Below are 18,476 nucleotides of genomic sequence, written 5' to 3'. Positions count from 1 at the left end.
ATGTCCAGTGTGTTTTAAATCAGGATGTTCTGATCCATCCTGTGGATATAAGCTGTACTTTCATTCAGGTTTCTCTGTGTGGTGAAATTCAACTGGTATTCTGAGAACAAAGACCCAAAGCACTCCACAGTATTACCTACTCACTTCTTCTTTCTGCTCACACAGTTGGAGGGAAACACTATTCTGAAGAACATTTTATATTTTGTTCTTGGCACCTTTGCACTAGTCTCTTGTATGGTTCCTTACAATGTTTAACAGATAAAGCTACTGTAATTATTTTCCATTGTTTCATATTAATTTACTTTGACTCTGAAATATTTAATTTCTTATTTGACTTTTTCTATCTTAAATTCATAGTGAGGTCTTTTTTAATAAAATATTTCTTCAATCTCCCATTTAATTTTACTAAATACAAAAAATATACTTGATTAAATAATAGTTATATGTATTGACTTTATTAAACTGTTACATTAGGAATAAAGAACTAGATAATGAGAAATGTGACTGAGATTATTTTTCTTAATTGTTACAGAAAAAAAATGTTATCACATACAAGCATGCACACATACACACACACACACACACACACACACACACACACACACACACACACACACACATTCTTGTGAGAAAATGATGACCATACTTTCCAAATTATTTTCTCTGCACTGTCTCATTGATGTTACTATTTTACCCCATTTATGAGAATTTAGGAAGGAACTTGTTACCTAACAATATGTATTACTGCAAGTCATAACTATCTTAATGTTCTTAATCTAAGCTTTTATTGACTGTGCTGTAAATTATATAACCCACTCCTTCACAGTTTCCCAATTACAGAATCTAAACCACTATTTTAGTGTTTTAATTTCAGGAATGACTGTATGTTATGTGACCCTATTCCTAGGGAGATGTGAACAAAAGTCTAGTCACTCCAGCTAGGAAACTGATGACAGACCAAAATATGGGTCCCACCAAGGATTAGTGCGGTGAACCAACGAGTTCTATTAGTGTTACTAACAGGAGCAGAAATAACTCCAATGACAGCAAAGGCCACCCCAGCATGAGTGACAGCTCACGAAAGCTGGAAACCTGAAAGCACGCTGCACAGTCAGTCTGCAGGCAGCTGCTCTGGTCTCAGAGTCTTTGCAGCTTAGTTTGCCTGATAGTGACTTGGGGGTGGACCGGGTGAGGGTGTCTTTATTGCTTACTCTGGCTAGGAGAGGCCTAGCAAATCTGGTTTGAGTTGTTTACTTCCTGAACTTAAGAAGGGGATGTTCTACTTCCCTAAGACGTCCTGTTGCTTCACGTCCCCTTTAACATCCTCTGTGTCACTGAGCTTCCTTCCAAGATGTAAGGTTTTCGTCTGGGACGAAACTGCTACACACAGCACTAAACTTACTGAGTTAAAGAAACTAGTGCTTTTCCAGCTTAACTTCAGGGAACAACAGCTACCCAACAGTAATGACATTAGACTATGGTAATCAGTGACAACATTCATACACAGACACTTAGGGCAGAGTGAGTTTCCATATATGTATATGGATACTTACTGCTTACATACCAGCAACCTAAACTTTGTTACGATCTTCATAAGCTCTAAAGGAGAAAATGTAACTCTTTTATTCCAAATTTTGTCTTATCATTTTTGTTATAATATCAACATTCAGTATGATAAAGAGAGCTTGTATGCAGCAAATGTCAAAAATGCCTCCTTTAGACTTGTTAAGAGTAGCATGGCTAGCATAATATAAGGGAAAGTAAAGAAAAATAAGAAAACAAATGTAGTATCTTAATTAAAAAATGTTTCCAGCACATTTTGTTGTGATATCCTCTAGGAGACCTACTTTTTCAATCCAGTTTTGCTTTCTGCCTTCAAGATTACTCTAAGACACCTGGACAGTACTCTTTTCAGAACAATAAGTCATCGCTTCTTGCAGGAGAGAGCAGATAGCATTCATTAGATAGTTCTGCCAACAGTCTAGGCAGCACTGTACATGTCCTCTAGGAACTATGATATTTGGCCCCTCTCTTTTTACCTTGAACCCAACTCCCAAGTAGCAGTTCAGGTAAAAAAAAAAGATCAAAATTCATATTCAGGTGATCATAAAGCTGTCCTATCTTTAAAATCTCATTTCTTTTTATGAATTCTGAAAGCATAGTTCACCAGACCTCCTCAAGGGATATGTGCACATGGAGAGGTTGTTGCACTGAGACCAATCCAATACTGAAGTTTTCAATTAGATATTTACAATTTTTAGTCCAGATGCAATGTGTCAACCAAGTTCATTTTTACCAAAGCCGTGTTACTAAGCAACGTTGTCACACATTACCTTATCTAATTACCACGGAAACAGAATTGAAAGTTAAAGATGGATTAAATCCTCACACAAGATGAATATGTTGGTACAGGCCCATGATCCCAGAACTTGAGAGGCTGAGGCAGGTGGGTCACAAGTTCAAAGTCAGCCTGGGATATGCTGTGAGAACCAATTTCAAAAAAAAAAAAAAAGAAAACAAAACAATTGTCACAGAAAAGGAAATGAGATTGTTATATCACATCTGGAGTTACTTGCAAAAACATGAAGCTAAATAAAATTCCATGGTTTTTATATGTGATTATGTATAATTCTCCATTGCTTCTTTTCCCCCTAGAGTTAATGTACACCGTTGAACTTGCTGGAGGGCTTGGTGCTATTCTCTTGCTGCTTGTTTGTTTGGTAACCATCTATAAATGTTACAAGATAGAAATCATGCTATTCTACAGGAATCATTTTGGAGCTGAGGAACTGGATGGAGGTAAGATGACTTCCTTGCTCTATTGTTCCTTCTGCTTGTTTCCTGCCTTTATTTTATTCCAGCAAGAGAAAAGGTATGCATATCTTTGTAAGATCATTTTTGTATGGAAATATGTGTGGTAATTTAGAGTCAATGGGTAGTTTTCTCTGCAACCTGTCTAGTAACATCTACCCTTTTTAGAATTGTATTCCAAACAGCACTTACAAATTACAGACACTGATTGCAATGCCATCAGCATGTTCATTTTCTCTCACCTTGTAATCAGTACTGAAAGACCAGCTTTACTTTGCTATAGGTAAGGTGTTTTTCTTTTGTCTTCCCTAGTTGAATAGGTTGAAGTGAATTTCAATTTGTTCTTGTTTAGACTGATGGCTGTTTTATTAAACTGTACTGACTATTTTAGCATTCTTCCAAGAAGCTCTTCAGTCTTGTCCATCTCTCTATTTTTAGAGACTGTCATTCCAAAGATAGACCAACAGAGAAAGTACAATGCCCATTGTTTTTATAATAACACAGCTAACAGTTTTGCTCATACTGAACAAGTAAACATTGCTTTTATAGAAACTCACCTCTGGCCAGCCAAGAATATGTGTACATTCTAAAAAGAATTTAGGGTTCATAAAATTGACCTCCCAATACCATTCATTACTGAACTTAAAGGGCTTTTGTGTTCCTTTGTGGTCATTTGGAAAACGTAAGTCAAACTTGCAAACTAGATAGCATTTGCAAAGTGACAATAAATAATACAAATGATTAAGGTTTGTTGATAAGCATTTCTCTTTGTCAGTTTTGCACTAAGCAGTGCAAAAGACAATGCAACCTTGTCCCTGTTGCCATACTTCAAGGGTCCTCTAGAGTAGTCCATTGGCAAAGCTGTCAGATGTCAAACTTGTAAAAAGGAGCAGTTTATTGGCATTTCCAACACTCCTCTCCATTTACCCTCCTGCTGCCATGAAGGGGAACACCGGCCTGCAGCAACTCCAGGCTGCAACAACACTATAGTTTGGGGGAGTTTTTTCAAAGCCATAATTTTTCTTAGTTGTTTTTGGTTCATATTTTCTCCCCTGTTCACATAAATTAGTATATTTTGGTTGTTCCAAGAACATATGAAAAAACTGTCAATATGAGCACACCAATCTGTGTGCCAGGCACCTTAAAATTATCCCTATTAAGCCTCATAAAAGTTACAAGTTCAGTATCATAATCTCCATTTCATTTGTAAGGTAACCAAGGCTCTCAGAAGTGAAAAGATTTCTTCAAAATTATAATTCAACTATTACTATAAGTGACCAAGTAAATCTACTTCCACAATCTCTATTATCTTTAAAATTGAATATATTCAGCACAGTCTGAAGGTATGTTACAGTTTGTGCAGTTAGAAGTAGATGATATTTTAAAAAGCACTTTATCTAAACAAGTCTCACATTATCTATTAACCTTATTTTAAATGTTTAATTTTGTACACAATGATATGAATGCTTTTGCCCAAACCATCAATTTCTAGTGCAAGCTCTATTGATCATTTTCTGAATGTAGAAAATGATAGAATTTAATAAAAAAAATCAGAACCATATTCAGTTGAATTTCTGTGATTTGAAATTTATTTGGAGGAGCCTTGCTACTTATCCACACTGCAGTGGATTACTTGTACAAGCTGAATGGATTTTGGTGTTCTGGGGGGATTTGGGCCTTCAGTTTTTTTGGTTTTTTTTGTTGTTGTTTTGGGGGGTTGTATTGTTTTAGGTGAAAAGACAAAGCAAAAAAACAATAACAAACAATATTTTATTATGTTAAATTTTCTCTCAGAAAGCTAATTTAGTTTATAAATGCCCTAGGATTTGTTAAAGCCTGTCCTTCAGGCCATCTTGAACATAATCAGGGATCTAAGTACTAGGGCTTTCTTTGCGATGCTCCTGTGAATGCAATAAGCCCAAAGAAAGCCAAGCTAATAAACTTAATTGTCATCTGGGTAAGATGAATGTACACGTAATATTGCTAAAGAGAAAAAGAAAGCAAAGACTGCTAAGGCTGAGAGTGCTGAAATGGTTTTATGAGAAAGAATTCACATTGCAAGTGCAATGACCCTACCTGGGCTAAAACAGACCTGTCCCTTGCTGAGATGGTGACCAGGAGCCCGTCCTTATATAATCCTCCTTACTACAACAGACCCGACTCCTACAACTTCTAGAAACATTGTTTTATATGAAATCCTTTACAGTAATATTAAGAATGTAACCACTTTGGGGCTATAGAAATGGTTCAGTGGTCAAGACTACTGGCTGCTCTTGCAGAAGACCCAGGTTAAGTTCCCAGCACTTGCATGGTGGCTTCTAGAGAAAAGGAACACAAATCCTTAGTCTTCCAGATTCTGCCTCACACCGTGGGTGCTTCTATCATCCCCTTCCCCTCCCTGATGCCCAGAAATCTCCTTTTCAGAAGGCCATACAATGTCCTAACCTTAGCGACATTCCTTTATGTCTTAAATAATTACCTAATCTTCTAAAGGTGACAACCACTTCAGAAAATATCCAATCCCTATATTCCTAGTTCCCCAAAGTCTTTTTCCTCTGCCAAGGATGATAACTGTTAATAGAAATGCCTGGATTTTCAGAAGTTTTTGACTTTTAAAAAATGCATAATTTAATGATCAAAGGTGAGCCCATTTCTTTCTTTCTTTCTTTCTTTCTTTCTTTCTTTCTCTCTTCTTTCTTTCTTTCCTTCTTTCTTTCTTCCTTTCTTTCTTTTGTTCTTAGCCATTTTGTCAGTATATTGATTCTAAGAAGGAATTTTTTAAACAGTCTTGGAAGTAATGTTAAGTAAAGAGTATAAAGAAGAGCGTGGAAATAAAGATTAGCTGATAGGTGACTGGTACATATGGTTCACTGGTAGAACATATGTCTAGCACAAATGAGGCATTGGATTCCATCTCAATCACTGAAGGAAAATGGGTTTATTAGCTTTCTGAAGAGACAGTCTAATGTACTGGCATGATAATAACACAGTCATTAAGTAACAAATGCTGGATTGATTGATTCATTTTTACTTTGCAACACAATTAGAAAGAATTTTAACCCAAGTCTAACTGATTCCCATCCCAAAAATTGAATCCAATGTACCAGATTTGGAAATGGAGAATTTAGCATCAGGAAACCATTTAGTCAGTTTCTTTCAAGTCATTACAGTAGCTATTTTCTGACTCTATGAGTCCCACATCACAAAGATTCTGATATGGAAGGATTACATTGGTTTTTTTTTTTTCTGAATATAACATGTTCATACTTTGCTTTCTTCATTTGTCCCCAACTCAACTACTCAATCCTTCATATAAATAGAAAATTGTTTTGTTATCTGGATTCAAACCTTGCCACGTTTTTAAAATTTCATCACTGCCAACTTTTTGGATAATATTTATTGTACTATTGTCAATTGTGTTTATGGACACATAATTCATAATCTCAATATCCTACATACAGCTCTGTTGTTTTAGTATTACATTTTTCATTAATGTTGACTATTTCTACCAGGTTAAATACTAAGCCTGGGTTTTACATTACCTGCCTTTTATGCTCATTCTGCATCATTCCTTCCATTCCTCAGTTCTTCTTGGCATCCTCTACTTCTATGGCCACAATTTTCCTTAAATTATCATCAGTCAGTCAATACCATCTCATGTCAACCAACCTTTTCCCTTAATTACAAATGCTTTTTTTAATCAATTTTATTTATTAATTATGTATACAGTGCTCTGTCTGCGTGTATCACTGCAGGCCAGAAGAGGGCACCATATCTCATTACAGATGGTTGTGAGCCAACATGTGGTTGCTGGGAATTGAACTCAGGACCTTTGGAAGAGCAGCCAGTGCTCTTAACCTCTGAGCCATCTCTCCAACCCTACAAATGCTTTTTATAAGTCTCCTCCACTATCTTCTTGCCTTCATATTTTACATGTCTACATTACCTTTCACATTCTTCACAGTTAACTTACTAAGTACAAAATAAATGTGACTTCTTTTTTCTCAAGCCTCTAACAATAAAAAAAAATGCCCCATCTTTTCAACAAGAGCACATCCAGCCATCCTAACTCAGAAAGTAATTGCTATTAAATGGTAGATTAAGTCATGTTTGTAACATTGGCACTCCTGTAAGATCAAATCATATTGTAAGTATGATAACATGTTTGCTTCTTAGTCAAAGACAGCTGTTGATAACTAGCCTAAGGTAATGTAATTGTGTATCATTGTAAGGATATTTTTTTGTTAAAGTTTAAAGGAGTAGTTTACCTAATCTCCCACCATTATTATTACACAATAAAAGGAAACTTTACACAAATTCTGCTATATGTCCATTTTTTTAAAAGTAGCACATAAGCCAGGCTGTGGTGGCACACGCCTTTAATCCCAGCACTCGGGAGGCAGAGGCAGGCGGATCTCTGTGAGTTCGAGGCCAACCTGGGCTACAGAGTGAGTTCCAGGAAAGGCATAAAGCTACACAGAGAAACCCTGTCTCGAAAAACAAAACGACAGCAACAACAACAAAAAGCATATGCTGAGCCCAGTGATGCATGCCTTTAGCCCCAACACTTAGGAGGAAGAGGTCAGCAGGTCTCTGTGAGTTGGAGTTCAGCTGGTATACGTAATCAGTTCCAGACAAGCCACAGATACACAGTGGGACCTTGCTTCATACAGAAAACAAACAAAAAATTTAAAGTTCAATTCCTGGAGATGAGTATGTGTTGGGTGTGTATATGTATGTGTGTTCCAAAGAAAAGAAAATTTCCCTTGAAGCTAATATGATACCATTTCAGAGACAGGAACTAGAGATCCAGCTGCTGACATCCAAACATTCTTTTCCAGATTATAAGACCATGGTGGAGTTCTCCAAAGTCATTGACCCTAATAGATACTTGTAAGGATGGGTATATATCTAAAATGTGTTAAGTCATCCATATGCCTAGCATACAATGGATTTCAAAAGTTATGTATTCAATAAAAGCAACTAATTTTAGCAATGGAGCCTGATTTTTTAAACTTCTCTTGAGCTAATTAGTGAAGCACCTACTTTTGATCTGAAATAAAGATATTTGAAATGTTTTAGGTAGCTGCCTCTAAAATAGTGTCATGTTCTAATTGAACAGCTGAACACCATAATAAGGGAGACCTAGTATCTCCAGAGGAGAACGCACACCGACACAATACCTTAGTCTATACTAGAATAAATTAGAAAGAAAGCCATCAAAATACCAACCTCCTTTGCTTTTGCATATCTTTACCTGGGGTTTCTTTTCCAGGTTTATTTAAAAATGGCTACCCATCTTTTGTTTATTTGTTTCCAGAGCACAAAGAGTTTATTCCTTGTCCCTCTTCCTGAGAGGCATTATAAGTCACGGTTACTCATAATCAGAGCAGTGCAACACAAATCATATTTTTTATAATGAGGTACAGTATATTAATACACAATAAATCAATGTCAGACAACAGAGAATTGGCGAGAGTTACCAGAGAAATCCAAAGAAGAAAACAATGCATGAAGCCTGATCTGGAGATTCTGTCTCTACTTGCCTTATATTCCTGTCTCCACCTCCCGATTGTACTAGGATTAAAGGTGTTAGCCTCCCAAATGCTGGGATTAAAGGTGTGCACCACCACCACCACCACCACCACCACCACCACCATCCCCCGGCTGTTTCTCTTTTAGACTGGTTCAATCTGTGTAGCCCAGGAGACCTTCAAGAGACGAAGCAGGAAGATCAGGACCACAATTCATATTTTTAAGATGAAGATAGAGATCTAGTTTGATGCTTGGTGTTATCAGTATTGGACAAGTGAGTTAGAACAATCTTTCAAAATCTCTACCCTATCTTCAGAAAATATGAGCTGTTGTTGCCTTTATACAAAACAAATTGGCATCTATGCAATCTTAGGCCGTACATACTTGGTTTGCTTTCTCCTTCAACTACAAGTTCTTTCCTTATTTGTAGATTCAGGAATTATTGTCTTCATGTACATCAGTGAAACACTGTATCTCTGTATATCATTCAGAAAAACCTATGGAGCCGGTCTTTTGTTTTCTTGTTAGTGGTTATTAGTTAATTTGCATATGCAGTTTTTGAATTCCCAAAGGGAGAACAAAAATTATTTTGGGCACATGAGCTATTCAAAGTCAGAAACTGTTAAAGGGTGTGTCAGTCCTTCTTAATTCACACCCAGGCTCCTTGGTACTAATCTGCTACCATTCCCCCTCTTGCATTAACTCTTCCTGGGGAGATAGATAGGGAACAAATGCCTATTCACCCCACAAAGGGCACAACGGACAGATGAATGTAACAGTTCCATCCAAATCCAACTTGGTCAACCAATGAGTTTTTGAAGGGATTGCTTAAAGAGCATGGCTGAGGGGTTTCTCACGGGAGTATAGGTGACCCCCAAACAACTGTATCACCACAAAATCCCATTCGGTCATGAATAATGTCCTTAAGCTGTATCATTGAGTCATACTTTCTGTTAACTTTTCTGTTCACACACACACACACACACACACACACACACACACACACACACACACACACACCCTACCACCACCAACAACAACAACAAATAACAAAAAGAAAATAAACAAACAAGCAAAACCTAGTATCTCCCTTGATCACTTGTTGATTTTAAGGAGTAAGGGCAAGATCCCTCACTGGCTACAATCCCAGGTAAGTATCACGTGACTTCCCCTACCTCCTTCTAACTGGGGAGTACAAAAAGCTCCATTGCCATTATATAGACCTAGATATCTCTGTATTGTTTTCCTTATTTTTTTTTTACCATAACAAACGGTCCAAATCAATCACTCCTCCAAAACTACAGATGTGATGATTATGTTGTCCCCCAAGCAAAAAGCCACACTACAACATCTCTTAAGACTTTTACCAGCCCTCCTAGCTGCTGCTTTCTTAAGGCTACAAAGAAAGGAAATTAATACTTGTCAAATGACTCTGGAGCTAGACAATTTGCTGTATAATTAGGATACATTTACTGTCAAATAGCTTCAAGAAGTTGTTTTATCCCACTTTTTCCCAGTTCTGGGAATCAAACCTAGATAAGTGTCCTACCATTGAGAAATGTCTTAGCCTCCAAGGTGCTCTTTCATAGATTAGGAAATAAAATCTCAAATGAGTCAGAATTTATGGAAGTTAGAAGTTCAGCTCAGCTGTTTTTGTTTTCATCATATCAGACCCTAAATATTTTATTTTTATTTTTTCCATTTACCTTTGTGTGTATATGAGTGTAAATGTGGGTGCACATGGGCTATGCACACATTTGGAGGTCAGGACAGCCTGGTGTGCTGGTCCTTTCTTTCCACATTATTTGAGATGGGGTATCTTGATTTTCCCTGGCATATGAAGGCTAGCTGGCCTGGGGCTTTCCAGGGGGGTCTCTTGTCTCAGCCTCTCATCAACCCAGAAAAGACAGGAGATCACAGATGCTGCTACTACTGTGTTTGGATTATATGTGGGTTCTGGGGATTCAATCTCAGGTCCATACTCTTGCATAGAAAGTGCTTTCAACCTCTGAGCCATGTCCCCAGGACAATAATTTAATTACTGCTGTATGTATGATACTTCTAATTTTAACACTCAGTAGGCTAAGGTAAGAGAATGACAAATTTAATGCCAGCCCAGTGTGTACATAAAGGCCCCATCTCAAAAACTGTGGAACTTAATGTTTCCTTTAAATACTTAAGAATCTATAGTTGACACAGTCTGGAAAAATACCGACTGTCAAAACATGTAGACAAGTAGCTTACTTTGAAAATATAATTTAGATACTTCCATAACAAAATTGAAGTTAAAAGTAAGTTAAATTTAGGTAGAGCATTTGCCTACCACTTGCAAACTTCCTGGTGATACCCTAAGCATCACCAAAAAAATGAAAAAAATTAACCGATATTCAATAAGTACAAAAGTCAAAACATTAAGATTATAATTTAATAATTTAATATGTATGCATTCTGACATTATTGATAAATTTCTACAATTTTTTAACATGAAAAAAGTACATCTTAGAAATGTGAGGCTACATAGGAAAATGAAACATCTTCTGAGACCTAAGGAAGGAATGCGGCCCAAATTTTGAGTGACAACTTCTAAGTTTTCTGAGCTATCTCATTCCTAAATGTACATCTTTGAGTTCTCTAGCTTTATTTTTATAACCCATTTTGTGAATGATGGGCTCTGTCTCTAATCAGTTTCATTTATGTGGCTAATAAATATTTGAGAATAATTTTTAAAAAGGCAGTTGCCAATAACATCTGACAACTAACTACTCAGTTGATATTTAAAAGTTAAAAACTATCAAAGACCCGGATGCCAATCTCAACCCATTTCCTTGTCAGTACAATCTCTTTCCTAGCCCAGATTCAGTTCATCTACAAAAGAGAGAGATCAGTGTACATTTTCTGTTTTTTTTTTCAAGGTATGTTCTTCTGAAAACAAAATCCATGCAGTCCTCTTACATAGTATTGAAACCAATACCCTCTTATGAATTCAAGAGAAAGATGCATTTATTTGTCAACACCCTAAACATTTGTTTCTGATATGTTTTCAGTTTTGCTTTCTCCCATGAAGATTTCATAATGATATTTGAATATATTTAGTGTTGGGTTTTTTTTTTGGGTTTGGTTTGGGTTTTTTCTTTTTTATTAAGAAAATGTTTTGCCGGGCGGTGGTGGCGCACGCCTTTAATCCCAGCACTCGGGAGGCAGAGCCAGGCGGATCTCTGTGAGTTCGAGGCCAGCCTGGGCTACAGCGCGAGATCCAGGAAAGGCGCAAAGCTACACAGAGAAACCCTGTCTCGAAAAACCAAAAAAAAAAAAAAAAAAAAAAAAAAAAAAAAAAAAAGAAAATGTTTTATTCATTTTACATGCCAATCAAAGATCCCCCTCTTCCCTCCTCCCATCCCTCCAGCCTCCCCCTCCCAACCCATCCCCATTCCCTGTTACAAGAAGGTAAGGCCTCTCATGGGGAGGTACATTTAGTAGAAGCAGGTCCAAGCCCCTCCCCCTGCCTCAAGGCTGTGCAAGGTGTCCCATCATAGGTAATGGGCTCCAAAAAGCCCACTCATGCACCAGGGATGGATTCTGATCCTACTGCCAGGGGACCCCTTAAGCAGATCATGTACACAACTGTCTCACTATGCAGAGGTCCTAGGAGGGTAGAGGATGGCAGATGGGCTGGATGGTTGAGCTGGAACAGGGATGGAGTGGAAGAGAAATGAAAGAGATACCATGATAGAGGGAGACATCATGGGGATAGGGGAAAACTGGGTGCTAGGGAAGTTCCTAGGAATTCCCAGGGATGACCCCAGCTTAGACTACTAGCAATAGTGGAGAGGATGCCTGAACTGGCTTACCCCAATAATCAGATCGGTGAATACCCTAACTGTCATCATAGAGCCTTTCTCCAGTAACTGATGGAAGCAGATGCAGACATCCACAGCCAAACACCAGGCCGAGCTCCAGGAGTTGAGTTGAAGAGAGAGAAGAAGGATTCTATGAGCAAGGTCATCAAGATCATGATGGGGAAACCTACAGAGACAACCAAATCAAACTAGTGGGAACTCATGAAATTTAGATCAACAGCTGTGGAGCCTGCATGGGACTGGATGAGGCCCTCTACATAGCAAGGGTTTTGTTTCTTGAGACAGTACTCACTGTGTTATGCATAGGCTGATCTAAAACTCTTGGCCTCAGTTGGTCTTCTTCAGTCTTCCAAATAGCTTAGACTATGGATACATACCACCACACTCAACCTGGTTTTCTTTTTGTTTGTTTTTTGTTTTCTTTGTTTGTTTCTTTTAAATTTTATACATGACTATTTTATTTACATCATTTCTACCTCTACATCTCTACCTTCTAAATACTCACATGCTTCCAACTACCTCTCAAATTCAAGACCTTTTTCTTTATTATTGCTACATAAAGCTACACACACACACACACACACACACACACACACACACACACACACACACATAATGAGCCCATTTACTGTTGCTCATATGTACATGTGCTTAGGATTAACCACTTGGATTGGGATACCCTGTCAGGGGCCTTATATGTAGAAGAAATAGATTCTCCCTCTCTTGATTCCCTATAACTCCTCATATAAGGGTATAACCTTGTGAAATTCTCCCTTCAGCATTGTCCTGCCAATTTTTTCTAGTCATTATGTAAGTCTCATTAAGGAAATCTTATTGTTGAGTTTCATGGGTAAACTTCTCTGTTAATGTCTACTAGAAACAATCTTGCAGTAAGTATCCTGGTCTTCTGGCTCATAGAACCCTTCAGCTTCCACTTTTGTCATGCTCCCTGAGCATTGGGTATACAGATTATGCTACAAATGTACTAATTGGGGCTGGGCACAACAAACCTTCTTAATAATATTCTATGTTAGTTTTTATTTCTTAACTCCATAGGGTATAGACTCTCTTTTTACTCTAAAAAGTATTTTTATGCAATAATAAGTATGATAGTAAATATAAAAAGGAGAACACTGTTGGAGCTGTTGTTTGACTGGTTAGATGTTGGGTTTCGTATTTAGTTTCCATCATCGGTTTTGCATCTCAGCCAGAATCTCATGAAAACCATGAAAAGAGTAACTTAATGACTATGCTTAAGATTATGACAAATATTATAGTTCCTGCTGGCTGTTTTCCATGTCTGCAATAGACAGCGTTGGAGCTGGTGACTGAAACTGCAGACTGAGAAACAGGCTCTTGTAACCCTCATCACTACTTTAAATCATTTTAAAAATCAAAGTTGAAATTAAATGACCATAGCCCTCTTCTTAAAATATATCCAGAGGTGGGGTTGTTATATGCAGCATATACAATAACAACATACTATTATCTAAACATGTAGCTTTTTATATAAGCAGTAATGATTTGCTATAATTTGTATCTAGAAAGTATGGAAATTGCTATTTCCGTACCATTTATTTTGTGGGGCCAGTAGTCGCACCTGCCGATGACGTCAGAGGTTTATGAGTTCCAGCACTAAGCTCCACCTGCGTCCCTTATTCCGTCATGACTCTTGCCATTGATTTTTTTCCTACGATTTCCATCACAACAAGAAAAATCACAATGTGTCCCTTTGTACCTCCTAGCTAGTTGCAGGACTGGTGGTACTACTGAACGTGTGACAAAAATTAATACAGGTTTCTTTTTTTTATTTTCCAAGAGTGGAATGTTTGTAAATATTTATCAATAAAAGTGAATATTGCTAATACTCTACTGTTCTCTTTCTAGAACTTACTTTGTAGAACTTACTTTGTAATGTTTTTGACAGACAACAAAGATTATGATGCCTATCTGTCGTATACCAAAGTGGACCCTGACCAATGGAATCAAGAGACTGGGGAAGAGGAACGTTTTGCCCTTGAAATCCTACCTGATATGCTTGAAAAGCACTATGGATATAAGTTGTTTATACCAGATAGAGATTTGATCCCAACTGGAAGTAAGTTAAAATTTTCACTTGTTTATTTCATTTGTGTGTGTGTGTGTTGTGTGTTGTAAGTATATATGTCTGTCACCATTTTTACATAGCATTTTGTGTCTTAAGAAATTTTGTTTTAGTTTCTCAAGAAAGAAGAAAATGTTTTTATTTGAAATTGAACTTTTAATATGCCATAGGAGATACTTTATCATTCTATAATTATATTCTTTTATTTATTTAAATGTTTATTTAAACCAAATGAGGAATTTCCACCTGGAAAAAATATCTCTAATATTATTAGATCAGAGACCAAAACTCTATCCAACGTGCTTGTTCATCCACTCTTTTCAACTTTACAACGTGTTGACAACAAACAATTCTTACGTACTATGTGAAAGCCTGAGGGCCTTTTGGATCTCTTCTCAGTTCACTTATCCTGGTCCTTCTTCTCTTTATAGCATACATTGAAGACGTGGCAAGATGTGTAGATCAAAGTAAGCGGCTGATCATTGTCATGACCCCAAACTATGTCGTTCGAAGGGGCTGGAGCATCTTTGAGCTGGAAACAAGACTTCGAAACATGCTTGTGACTGGAGAAATCAAAGTGATACTGATCGAATGCAGCGAACTCCGTGGAATTATGAACTACCAGGAGGTGGAGGCCCTCAAGCACACCATCAAGCTCCTGACGGTTATTAAATGGCATGGACCAAAATGCAACAAGTTGAACTCGAAGTTCTGGAAACGTTTACAGTATGAAATGCCTTTTAAGAGGATAGAACCCATTACACATGAGCAGGCTTTAGATGTCAGTGAGCAGGGGCCTTTCGGGGAGCTGCAGACTGTCTCGGCCATTTCAATGGCTGCGGCCACCTCCACAGCTCTAGCCACTGCCCATCCAGATCTCCGTTCTACCTTTCACAACACCTACCATTCACAAATGCGTCAGAAACACTACTATCGAAGCTATGAGTACGACGTACCTCCTACGGGCACCTTGCCACTTACCTCCATAGGAAATCAGCATACCTACTGTAACATCCCTATGACACTCATCAATGGGCAGCGGCCACAGACAAAGTCGAGCAGGGAGCCGAATCCAGATGAGGCCCACACAAACAGTGCCATCCTGCCGTTGTTGCCAAGGGAGACCAGTATATCCAGTGTGATTTGGTGACAGAAAAGCAAAGGACATCCCGTCCCTGGGAGTTTGAAAGGAATCTGCAGTCCAGTGCCTGGAACTAAATCCTCGACTCCTGCTATTAAAAACATGCATTACAATCTCTAGAACACGAGGAAAAACAGGGTCTTGTACATATATTTTTTGGAATTTCTTTGTAGCATCAGTGTCTTCCTGTTTTACCATGTCTCTTACCATTACATTTTTTTTACTTTGTTTTATATGTCATTGGATTTGTAAATTTACATTTTTTTTAAAGAAGAGACTGATGTGTAGATAGAAAACCCTTTTTTTGCTTCACTAATTTAGTTTTAGAATGGGTTTTTAATTTTCTTTTTAAATTTTATTTTGCTTTTAACATTTCCTTGGGGTGCTTGGACAAATCTATCTGACGGGACAAGGAGCACCGGATCCTCTCTCGGGTTCTTCCTAGGACCAGCTGGGCCACGTCGGCCTTCAGAGAGCAGTGCAACTGAACGCCAACATTGCATTGCTGTTTGGGAACAAAAGAGAGAGAGAAAGAGAGAAGAACATTTGTTCATAGGAGGGCCCTGCCAGTCAGAGCCCTGAAATCTCTTCCTTGTCCCCACCTCATTTCCCACCTCTACCCTTCTAATGGCAGCATGATGTGTAAAACTCTGCAGAGGGTAGGGATAGCTCTTAACTGTCTTAACATTTAATTCACTCCTCTTCAGAATACACTCTAGACCCAAAGTTGTGCTAGTCACGTTAACAGTGACCACCACAGAGTGATCACTACATAATGAAGATGGAAGGCATGAAAATGGGGAGAGTGTTGTTTCCGTTTTTTAAAAATGAGTTGATGTACCCTTATATATATATAAATATATATAAATAGAAATACAAATAGAAATATATATAAAACAGCAAAACAAAACAAACAAATAAAAAAACACACAAAAATACAAAACCAAAAAAATATATATATGAAGCCCTATATTTGATCACTTCCTGGAAAGGCATGAATGTGTTTGTGGCTGTTTTTGTTTGAAAATCTACTTCCTCTTTTCCCTCTATAATTAATTTTACTGCAAATGAGATTATGTGCAAATACCAGGCAAGTTAACTCAGATAGGTGAATCAAGGCAAGTAAAAATGAAATTTACTTTGAAGGCTTCCAAACCAAAGGGAAGATCGGGAGGTGTCATCAAATATGTTTTGTCACCTTGTATTATACAAAATGTTATCTTCTGAAGAGTCAGAAAAAACAAAAATCTGTGAAGCTTATTGTGGGGTCCCCTTGTACTTAAATGTTAACTGACTTGTATTTACTTTTCAATGCTACATTCAGTTGATGAACATAAGCAGCATTTATTAATATAAAGGTGTTTAAATAAGATCTCAGGAGGTCAAACATATGAATAACAACACAAACTACTATTTTCAAAATAAATATTATTTACACAAAGTAGTTTTAAATTAGATCAGAAAATACTTAAAATACTTAATTTTATTGTATAGACGTTAATTTAATTTTAACTATATGATTCTATCTTTCAGAAACAGAAAGTTGATGCTCCTAGGGAATTTGTCACTTACCATCTAGCTTTATGTTTGAAATCAGTCACATAAGCAGCTAATTCCTTGTCATGTTAACAATGAAGCTAAATCAATCACAAAAGATTCTGTAGAGGGCAGAATTGTTAAAAGGAAATGTTACCTATGTAGATTTTAGTTGTTTCTTTGTTTGTTTTAAATCAATGTGGCAAAACCACTGATAATAGAATTAAGCTTTATAGAACTTACTTTAGTGATTCATCATAGGAAATTCCTTCTCAGTCATCATTTGTGGGCTCAAGTAGTAACTGCTGTGTTTGCTTTATTCCTGACATACCATATAACGAGAAAACAATTCTAGACTTTAGGTCACAAGGCTAAGGTGTGAGTGGGCCACATAGACATAAAAGTGTAAATTGCAATAGAGGTCATTGGGGAGGGCAAGGTAGAACTATGAATGTATGAGAGACAAGTACAAACATTTTGTAACAATGCAAAGGTCTCAGTGTCTGCAAAGGAGCCTTGGGATGTGCATTGATTTTTATTTGCTTAAGAAATGTTTCCTTCCCTGACAGCTTGCCTGGGTCTTCTCTATAATATGTCTTTATTCTTGTGCTCCCCTTGGTTCTGTGTCACGTTCTCAAAAACCAGAACTGAAGCTACAAGGACACATAAAACTTTAAGGTCAGCTTTGCACATTGGGTTATTTTCAGAACCAGAGAAGGCCATTGTTTACTTTGTACTATGGACACTTGTCATTGGACTGGATTCCAAACTTCCCCAGTACTCAGAAGATTGTAAATGTGGCAATGGCCTGATTTATTTCTTTGTTGTTGTTTTTTTTTTTAAGTTTTTAAGTGCACGGTGGGTGTGTGGAATAAATGTGGAGGAAGTAATCAGACCACAGTCATATTTTAGGCATCCATAGGTGTTAATTTAGCTGCATTGGGAGTACATTTTTGTTCTATTTTTAGTGTAGATTTAAGCACTTTGAATAGCATGATTCAGGGATTGATGGGTAATATTTGATACTCTCACAACTTAAGAAACTTTTTTTCCTCCAATGCTTTGTTATATTTACAAATGGAATAAATGCAAAGGAAGCTATCTATAGCTTTAGAAACATTCCTCCCAAGTTTCTACTCCTCTATCAGCTCCACATGAGAACCAGTGAAGAGAACTCATGGGTTCACATGGTCTATGTGTAACAGAAGTTCTATGAGAACTCAAAATAAAATAAAAAACCATGTATTTCCCCTAGTGCTTAGGTTTCATCCTTCTCTTTTTGTTTGTTGGGGTTCTGGGGGATAAGATTATTCTAGATGTAAAAACACATTTGAAACCGTGAATGTGTTAGCCAAGCTGGGGGGAAGAATGGACTTCCAGACTTGGACATGTGTGATGTTTGATATTGCCTGTTTTTCATCAATTACCGCCTGAGCTCTGAATGATACATTATAGATTCAAAAGTCCATCTGGTTCTTTAGTGTAACCTCAA

At 37.4% G+C, this 18,476-nt stretch overlaps 1 protein-coding gene across 1 annotated transcript in view; it reads left to right on the top strand.

Moving 5' to 3' along the window:
• Il1rapl1 (interleukin 1 receptor accessory protein like 1) overlaps positions 1-18,241 on the top strand; it is a 1,314,477-nt gene extending 1,296,236 nt beyond the window's left edge. The window contains exons 9-11 of the mRNA XM_052732411.1: positions 2,656-2,799; positions 14,131-14,301; positions 14,739-18,241. Of these exons, the coding sequence (XP_052588371.1) occupies positions 2,656-2,799; positions 14,131-14,301; positions 14,739-15,457 (1,034 nt within the window). The 3' untranslated portion in view covers positions 15,458-18,241. The remainder of the gene's footprint in view (positions 1-2,655; positions 2,800-14,130; positions 14,302-14,738) is intronic.
• Positions 18,242-18,476: the final 235 nt, after the last annotated feature.

Source organism: Peromyscus californicus, unplaced genomic scaffold (genome assembly GCF_007827085.1).
Source record: "Peromyscus californicus insignis strain IS unplaced genomic scaffold, ASM782708v3 Scaffold_10__1_contigs__length_136768540, whole genome shotgun sequence".
NCBI classification, from domain to species: Eukaryota; Metazoa; Chordata; class Mammalia; order Rodentia; family Cricetidae; genus Peromyscus; species Peromyscus californicus.
The sequence above is the reverse complement of the archived record's forward strand: the minus strand, read 5'-3'. Positions and strand labels throughout refer to the sequence as shown.